The sequence below is a fragment of the Aythya marila genome, assembly GCF_965140915.1.
Source record: "Aythya marila genome assembly, chromosome: 3".
Classification (NCBI taxonomy): domain Eukaryota; kingdom Metazoa; phylum Chordata; class Aves; order Anseriformes; family Anatidae; genus Aythya; species Aythya marila.
This window is the reverse complement of record NC_139044.1, coordinates 31,816,644-31,826,045: the sequence shown is the minus strand read 5'-3', so window position 1 is coordinate 31,826,045 and position 9,402 is coordinate 31,816,644. Positions and strand designations below refer to the sequence as shown.

The following is a 9,402-nucleotide window of genomic DNA, read 5'->3' as shown; positions in this document are numbered from 1 at the left end:
GGATGTCAGCTGAAATGCCAAAGGGAAGTAGAAAACACAGGAGATCGCGCAGGCTGAGGAGAGATTGGCAGGCATGAGAAGAAAGCCAAAGACACGAGAGGATTCAGAGCACTGCCAAGGTGAGCAGCAGAGACTGCTGATAGCATGGCGTGTGAATGCAGGTGGCAAGGTGTGATCGGGCAGAAAAACATCAACATCCAGAAATGGGAAGAGGGTGAAAGGTATACGAACAGCGAAGGTCTAAAATAAGAATACTTTCCAGATCAGTGATAATAATTTTATCTTAACATTAGGAAGTCACGCAAACTAAGCCAAAGCAGTATAAGAATAATTTTATTTAATATTTTGGTAACACAACCGATCTCAAAATGACGATAAAAGTTAGCTCACTGAACCACTGAACAACTACATACATTCTAAATGGGTGCTACTAAATTAGAGTAACTTTACAGATTACATGAGGCACTAATTGACCAGCAGCTACGGAGCGTGACCCCCTGACAGGCACGAGCAGTGTGAATGGAAGCTGCATTAGTAGCCCATGCGTAGGTAAAGCTTTTGGAAGAGTATAAAATTGCAAAAGCCTGTTTTACTAAAACGTGAATGAGTGATCCTTCGGTTATACTAACTATTCAGTTACAGGTTATATCCTTTATTTTTTTAATAATGATACGTAGAAAGGCATAAAGAGAACTGTCTTGCTAGTATTTGATCTAATGTAGATCTCTATATGGAAATGTTGAGTATCATATAAAGCTTTTCACAGGTATAGGCTAAGTTCTGGGATATCACAGACTTGTACATAATTCAGAAAAACACCTGAGGTTACTCTTTTTGCATGGCAAAGAAAGGGTTTTGTTGTTCATGTGTGTGCTTAAGCTTTGAAAAAAGGGAATTGATGCCGTATGAAATCGGAGACCTGAAATGGTTACAGCACTACTGCGTGGGGCAGTACTGCTAGACTTAGTTCAGGCTATTACAACAGCAGCAGTGAAGTTTCTACTTGAGAAAGTGAGGGTGGTGCCACCAACCCAGCTTTCACCTATCTCAGTATGAGCACTGTCACCGCTGCCAATGTGATGAAGACTAGGAGAAGACCTGGCCCTGCAACCCTTGACTTGCTTGGGTCTCACAGAGCTACCTCACTCTGCAGCACTGAGCCCTTGTGTTTCTGTATCTACAAACACCTTGGTTCGTGAGGTATGCTCATTTCTGATGGATGTCCTATGGTGATCTGTATCTCCTCGGAAATGCCCAACACATTTCAAAATCAGGCATTTATGTATGACAGCTTGTTTTTCAGAGAATTACAGGCTACTTTGTGTGCACAAACATTAACCAGAGGTTCAAGGCCATAAAGTTTCACATGTATGTTTTACTTGAAAATAATAGTTTAGATTTTTGTTTTAACCATTTGCCTCATCAAAAGAAATTAGAAGTACCTTTTTCTTCAGTTAACATGTACAGCAATCAGGATGTGTAATGTTAGTTTTAGCATGATTTGCTTGGAACAAAGTCTCAGAAGAATAACTATGTAGTTAGTTTTTGGATGCACTCAGCCTAACAGAATGAGTGGTGAGCTGGCCTGTATTTGCAGTAGGCATTACTTGTGGCATAAGTGTTTCAATGTAGAACTCCCAAATTCTCACTTCTGTGTACTTTGGAACATGTGAATCTTAAATGACTTACCTATGTGCCCAAGGACAGGGCATTAATACTTTGCAAGAGAAAAAAAAAAAGTTCAGCTTTTCCTTTACAAGAACTTTCTAATTCAAATATCTCTTTGCTTCACGCTAATGAACATATCAGCATATGGATTATATCCCGTTTGCTATTTGGTGACATATCAAACTTGACTTTTCCTTTCAAAAGTTAATGAAAAGTTATTGTATCAGGACATTCTGTTCATTCGCATATAAAATATGAATTGTATTTTAAAATGTTGTGTTCATAAGCAAGTCTGTGTTTTTTTTTTTTTTTTTAAAGTCATTTATGTAAACACTTTGGAACGTTAAAGGCAAGACTTTACATTGGCATTTTCCCAAAACTCATTCAAACATTTATTATTGAGGCATTAATGTACATCCCCAGCAGTCACAACACAGGGCTTGCCACATGCTTATGGCTCTTTCCAGGATGGTGAATTCAGAGGGAGGCTACAATAATCCCAGCGTGTTTGGCTGGTTGGTTTCTGTGTGTTTTGTTTTGTCAGTATGAGATCTTACTTTGGGATGTGGAGTCACTGAAGGCAAAGTTAGAGTTAAGGCACAGCATGTGGAGACACAGAAAGGATTGTACCACCAGTTTCCAGAGGTGCTCCATCCAACCAGTCAGTAGATATAATGTGCTTTACAATGGCAACTTCTGTGAACATGCAAGGAAATGGAAGTCTTGCTTTCAAACTGCGTATGTTTAACATTTAATATATTAAATCATTACCCTGGCTCTCCTAGAGTTAGAGAGTACTGAATTATGTCTTGTGAAGTTTTCCTTTCTGCTCTTGTTCCTTGCAATGTTGGCTGTTTTCCAAAAAAAAAAAAAAAAAAAAAAAAAAAAAAAATCAGCAAAACAAACTATAACTTATTTAATTCTAAGAAGACAGAGGAAGTATCTTTAGATGCGAGGCTCGGTGCTTAGGTGTTTGCAGACAGCTGACTTTCGTTGGCTGTTTTCTCTGCTTGCAGTCTCTGGACAGCCTTATCAAGCAAATCCATAGTATCTCTAAGCGTAACATTCAAGGTAAACGGCTTCGGTTTAATGGTCAACCCATAAATGAAGTCCATTTTAGGATCCTCATTTGGATTAGCGGTAAAATGGCACTGATGCACCAGTATGGAGGTAAAGAGAAACAGCTGCATCTTGGACAACTCCTCCCCGATGCACCGCCGCTTTCCCATCGAGAAAATCATCACGCTGCTAGTGAGATCTTTGTTGATGAAGCCGTTCTCATCCAGAAATCTCGTTGGGTCAAAGTCCTCTGGGTTGGACCACTTTGCTGGGTCGTGATTCACTGACCACTGATTAATAAATACCACGGTGTCCTTGGGAATGAGGTAGCCCATTATGAAGGTATTGGTGGTGGTGGCGTGCGGGATGGTAACGGGCACAAAGCTGCTGAACCGCATGGACTCGTACAAGAAAGCCATGATGTAGGGCAAACGGGGCTGATCTTCAGCACACGGCAGGCGGTCTCTGCCAACAATCCGATCCACTTCTTCTTGCATTTTGGCCTGCACTTTGGGATACCTGCCATTTAAAGTAAGCGTGTGTACATACATAACACCTTCAAAGGATTTAGTCGTCTTTCTCAATAATGCTTTTTAAACAACCCGTGCTGTAAACATTTTTCCCAGATCCTCATCCCTGCTCTAAATCAGGCAGCTTGTTCCTGCGATATTTTTAAACTTCGGTTGTGTAGATCTTGATGGAAAACTTTGTGAACTCCCAGTTTTCCATGCAATGGTGTCATTTTAGGTTCAATTTTCACATTAAAAAATGATTACATGTGACATTAATGTAAAGGGTGAAAATAACTTAAAATGTTTTAAGCTGAATGTACTGATCCAATTTTGAAGTTTTGTTTTATAGTGAACCTTACTTTTTAAAATACGGGGCTTTCTGGCAGAACGAGGACTTGGTTTTCCAGCTGTGTGTGTGCCTCCTAGAAGCCGGCACGGGGTTTGTTATCGCTGGGCGTTACACCCCCGTGGAGGTCTGCGTGCTTTGAGAAATCCCTGCTAACGGTGCTCAGAGGAGTTTTATGACTATCCTGTTCTTAGAAACTACTCTCTTCGTCCCTTTTCTGTTACTTTTTAGGTGCGATTGCCTCACCCTGTGCTTCTTGCGTACTCTTTCAAACCTCTTCCTACCCCTGCCCAGCTGTGCTTTTCTTCCCGACGCCTCTCAAGCCCCCCGTCTCGCCGGGGATGGGCAGCGCGTTCCCCCCCAGCCTCCCCTTTTCCCCTCGCCCCTCGCCGCGCACCTGATGAGGAAGATGAGGAGCCACTGCAGGGCGGTGGACAGCGTGTCCTGGCTGGCGCCGAAGATGTCGGTGACGGTGGCGGGGACGTGCTCGAGCTGCAGGCGCGGCTGCTCCCGCTGCAGGCGGATGAAGGCGTCCATCATATCGCGGGGGGCGGCCCCGGGCCGCAGGCTGCGCTGGTGCTGGAGGAATTTTCGGCGGACGAAGGCGTAGAAATCGCGGTTGAGGTCGCGGAAGGCGCGGTAGGCGGCGCGCACGGGGCTGGGGAAGCGGCGCAGCCAGGGCAGCGCATCCACCAGGCTGCCGGCGCCCACGGCGCGCCCGAACTGCTCGTTGCGCCCCACCAGGCGCAGGAACTCGCCGTCGCCGTGGCTGTAGCGGCGGCCGAAGCACAGGGCGCTCATCACGTTGGCCACGGCCACCAGCAGCACCCGCGACGGGTCGAGGAAAGCGCCGCCGGCGCTGCCCCGCACCAGCAGCGCCACCAGCGCCCGCGCCTCGCCCAGCAGGTGCCGCTCCAGCAGGCGGCGGGTGGCGGGGCTGCCGGTGGAGAAAGCCCGCACCGTGGCGTGCGCCGCCCGCCGGTGCAGCTTCCACAGCTCCGAGTAGCCGCCGAAGGCCAGGCTGAGCCCGCCCGACACCAGCTGGAAGGAGGGGAAGGCCGGCCGGCCGGCGAAGGCGGCCCCCTGGCGGACGAGCGCCTGCCGGATGGCCCGCTCGCCGTTCAGCACCACCACGGGCCAGCGGCCCAGGCGCAGCTGGAAGACGGCGCCGTAGGTGCCGGCCAGGCGGGCGAAGGAGAGGTGCGGGGCGCTGCCCAGCTGCGCCGCGTTGCCGATCAGGGGCCAGGGAAAAGGGCCCGGCGGCCCCCGGCGCTCGCCCTGCCGCCGCCGGCGTCTCCGCTGCAGGAGGAGCTTGCCCAGGTGCACGGCGGCCAGCAGGCAGACGAGGAGCAGCAGGCAGCTCTGCGGGGCCGGGGGGCCGCGCAGGGCTTCCCCCAGCCTCCTCAGGGCCATGCTGTAAGGGAAGGGGACAGGTCAGAGGGAGTCCGAGGGCACGGGGGCGCGCCGCCGGCCGGCAGGGCGCGGGGGTGGCGGCGCGTCCCCGCTAGGCGCCCGCCTGGGTCCTGTGCAAAGAGAAGAAAAATTAAAAAAGAAAACCAAGGAATAATCGACAATAAGGGCTCAGAAGCGGCGGGGCCGCTGCTCTCTCCCTCCTGCCAGGGGAGCTTTGCAAACGGCTGAGGCAGGGGAGGATGCTCTGGCCGGACGAGCTCCCCGGGTGCCGCACGCAGACAGGTTGATCCCGGCGCCCAGCAGCGCTCCGCAGGGCTACGGAGCCGCGGAACCCCCTCCTGCCGAGCCTGCCCCCGGCCCCGCTCCTCGGTGGCAGGGGCTGACCGCGGGCTGCGCTCCCCCCCGTGTGCCGCAGCCTGCCCGAAGCGGCGCGGGGAAGAAGGAGGGAGACGGCAGGACTGACCTGTTGCACGCAGCCTCCATCGGAGCCCTCGGGGAGGATGGAGAGGAGCCGGGCAGCTGCTGAGATCGGCGTTCAGATCCCGGGCTCTGGGAATCTCATCGGGAGCCCCGGCTCCTGCCCCCCATGGGGCCGCTTTCACCCGTCGGAGCTCGCCCCGCCGGCAGCCACCTGCCGCAGCCTCCACGGGAGAAGGGTGCGGAGGATTCAGGGGGCGAGAGGGGGGCCGCCCGCCTTGCCGAGCCCGAGCCGGAGCCGGAGCAGCCTCGCCTGGGCTCCTGGCATGGGGAGCCGCGGCTTTAAATCCCCCGGCATCCGCGGTGCGCTGCGCTGCGGGCGTGCCGCACTTGGCCCCGCTGACAAATCGCCCTTCCCCTGGCCGGAGGGGTCGCCGCTATTTGCCAGCCGCCCTTGGGCCGTCGCCAAGGCGAGCGGCTGAGCCGCCGGATGCTTTTTTTTTTCCCCCTTTTTTTTTTTTTCCCTTTCTTTATTTTATTTTTTTTTCACGGCGGAGGAGAGCGGCCGGGAGGCTCGCAGCAGCCCCTCTTGTGTCAGGAGGCACCGTCTCCCTGCATCTCGGGGATGGGGAGGGGGGGGCTTGAGGGAGCTGCCGAGCTTCCCCTCCTCCGCCTGTCGCCTCCCCGTTGCGTGCGGAGTTTGCATTGCGTGAGCCGGGGCTGGAAAGCCTCCAGCCATCTCCTCCCCGGGCCCCTACCCCTCCTCGCCGTACCTGACAGCGGCTCGGGGGGAAGGCGGCGGGGGAGCGCCGGGCAGCTCGCCCCCCGCCGGCCTCGCCGCCCTCCTGCCTCCCTCCCGCTGCCGGAGGGTTTTTTTTTTAGCCCTTCAGTCCCCTCCGCCCGGCCCCGGAGGGGATCGGGGGCTGCAGCCCCGGCCCGGCGTGATGGAAGCCCTGGGGAGGGAGATGGGGAAGGGCTCGCTTCGTTGGGGCGTTTGGTGGAGCAAAATAAAAGCAAAATAAAGAACTGGAGCTTCTTTGTCAGCTGGTGCGCGGGCACAGCGCGAGGGGAGGAAAGGGGGTTTGGTGGCGTTTGGGGATTAGGCTAAATGAGGTGTTGGGAGGCAGCCCAGCTCGGGGCGCGATCCCAGCCCTGGCCGGGGCTCTGCTGCTGCTTCCCCTGCTGAGCAGCGCGCTCCTGTCCGCTGCCAGGGCCCTGGGCTCCCCCAGACAGCAGCACGGCTCTTGCTCAGAGCAGCATCAGCCACGTCTCTCCGCGTGCCTCCGAAATCCCGTCTGTGTGCCTCAGTACACGCTGTGCTGCTTCTTCCTGCCACTGCCAAGTGACAGAGGTGTCAGAGCTTTCTCCCCGCAGCGCCAGCAGTAAGCTCCCTTCCTCCCACCCCGTCTCTGGGGCGAGCTGGAAGGATCCCGCAGTCCAGCTTCGAAGGGGAGCGATGCACAGCTCTGTCCCTGCGGCCTGAGGGCCGGACAAGCTTGGAGAGAGACCTGGGCTTTGCTCTCTCCCCCACCACCACAAGGTAGAAAGTAAATTTCACGTGCTGTAACTAGCCAGCTGTGGCTAAGGCTGTTTCTGGGTGCTGGATTGGGGTGGTTACAGTGGCTCGCAGCAGTTACTGGAGCTCTGCGTTATAGTACTGGGCATTTGCCATCGCCAGCAGGCAAACTTGTTTTTTTTTTTTTTTTCTCCTGGTGACTGTGGGAGTCAGTTGCCTAAAACCAGACGTTGCAGCTCTTCCCGGTAAGTCCCTAAATCCTGCCTTGGATGCAGCATGTAAACTAGTTGCATTGCACTCTGAGAGCCTGGAGCAAGCAGAGGAGATTCCGTTCCAGCTCCCATGGAAATCCGAATTTACAAAGAAATGATGCCTGCGAGGTGGCCAAGCAGAAGGAAGAACATTCAACAGGAGGTGGCTGCAGGGGACGTGCATTGCCCATGCTGTGAGCCGCAGAGCCACAGCTTAGGGCATTATTTATGTAAATAAGTAAATATAAAGTAATGAAGTAAATATAAGTAAATAAAGTAAAAGCTGTAAATAAGTCCTGAGCCTAGGACTTATTTAAAAGTCCTGCTACCTTTTATTTTAATGCTGTAAGAAAGCATTTTGCTATAGTTTGCTATATTTTTTCCCCATTTCTTTTTGGTCTTCAGAAATTCTGTCACTATTAGAGAGGAAAGGAAGAAAGAAGTCTCTTTTAGGTGTTTTGTTCCTGGGTGGTGGTACCAGCTGGTGCCCCTGCACTAGGCGCTGTGCTCACAAGGTATTTACAGTCTCAGGCTGCTCTTACATTTTAGCCTGAGCATTATGATGGCCATACGCGATAAAAGTTTGCCCATTTTTCTGGGCTCTGATGCTGTGTGACCTTGATTAGTCTCTTACTGCCAAGTATAGTCTGGGTGAATCACCCCAGTGAATGCGTGACAAGAGAGAGACCAGCCCTTGGTCTTCATTATGTTCCAGAAACTGCCTTCCTGCCTGCCTCTTTATTCACTCTTCTTGCTTCTCTTCTTGTGTTTCTAGCAGCTTAAAGTTCAGAATTGCTCTTAGGTAATGCATGCTTCTTTTCTCCAAATTTTGTGGCTTTATTCAGACAGGAGTACTGCTGAAGCCAGTCCCAAATTTCTGAGGCAAAGCTAGTGTTGTTCAGAACTAAAGACTGAATCACTGAAAATGTACGCTGCCTAGAGTGAATTTTTCTGAGGCCTAGAAAAACGCACTCAATGTAAGATATGGAAGAGGAAAGCAGTTGAAGGGGCTGAAGTGGGTGGGTTTGGGATTAAGGGAAAGGAATTCAGGCTTAATCTGTTAAAGATCCTGACTGATTTGACAGGAATGCCAGACGGAGGGGCTGGCAGGGTCTGTGGGGACATCAGTACCTCTGCCAGTCTGAACGGAGGAGCTTTCTGGAGGTGGACAAGAGCCCTTGTTATGGAGGTGAGAGTCTGGTAAAGGGACAGGAGCTGCAAAACCTGGAGAGGCTTCATTTGTCTTTTGAGAGGGACTTCTTAGTTCTCCACCACCATCCTCCCTTTTTCAAGAAAACCCCTTAACCCTTACCAGATTGTTATGCAAGTGTTAAGAGCTACTTACCTAAATAAGGGTTTGCAGGCTCAGTTCTCATTTTTTCTTCAAACTGTGACAGCCGCTGGCTGCTTTTTTGGGTACTGGCAAGGTCGGTTAGGAGCTGCTGCACATAAATCCTCTTGAGCAGCAACTGGAATTTCTCAAGGACTTGTCATAGTCTCATTTTCTTTCCTTACCTCTTCCTTTTGCGGTGTGCCATGGAGACCCCCCCCCCCCCCCCCCCCCCCACTGGGTTCCTTTGTCTCTTTCCCATACCTGGGTTCTCACTCTTCGTTTTACAAATTCTTAAGGCAGATTATACAACAGTTGAGCAATGTTTTATCCTGGAATCGCCTCAGTGCAGAGCTTGTACAAATTGTTTACCGTTTAGAGAGTGATCCAGCCCATTCTTCATTAAATAATCCCTTGGAAATATTGTTTCCGATTGCCTGTGTCTGAATGTTGCACAATACTATATCAGATGAAGAAACAAGTCGCGCCACTGTAAAACACAGATCGCTTGGAACCTTAAATGCAATGTCCTATTGCATAAAATGTTACTCTACCTTTTGAACTCAATTCGAATCTCAACTATACTGATGGAAGTCAGGGAAATCACCACTTAAACGATCATAAATTGACCCCCGTAAGCCACTGTGAGTACAAGATTTTGCTCAGGTTATGCCTGCACAGGAGTCCAGCACGATGTGGAGTGACTGTTTCACTTCAAGAAGGTTCAGGTCCAGGAGAAGAAGGTCTGCAGCAGCTGCTCCATCAGGACCCCCCGCGGCAGCTGGGTCCAGAGCTGGCACCTGCTGCTCTGTGCCACAGAGCTGTACCCGCATGCTCAGGGCTGTCCATGCCATAAAGAACTGCTCGGTGATAAGACTGACCTGAGGCAG

General features: G+C 51.7%; 1 protein-coding gene across 2 annotated transcripts; it reads right to left on the bottom strand.

The window, feature by feature from the left end:
- Positions 1-358: 358 nt before the first annotated feature.
- Positions 359-8,589, bottom strand: CYP1B1 (cytochrome P450 family 1 subfamily B member 1). Of its 2 annotated transcripts, none has more exons than XM_082757754.1 (3): positions 8,528-8,589; positions 3,983-4,999; positions 359-3,246 (listed from the first exon to the last, which is right to left on the bottom strand). In XM_082757754.1, exons 2-3 carry the CDS (start codon positions 4,996-4,998, stop codon positions 2,634-2,636), a joined length of 1,629 nt encoding a protein of 542 aa, XP_082613880.1. In that variant the 5' UTR covers position 4,999; positions 8,528-8,589; the 3' UTR covers positions 359-2,633. The 2 variants fall into 2 exon arrangements, with proteins under 2 accessions (XP_082613880.1, XP_082613879.1); XM_082757753.1 differs by lacking the exon at positions 8,528-8,589 and adding an exon at positions 5,462-6,008.
- Positions 8,590-9,402: the final 813 nt, after the last annotated feature.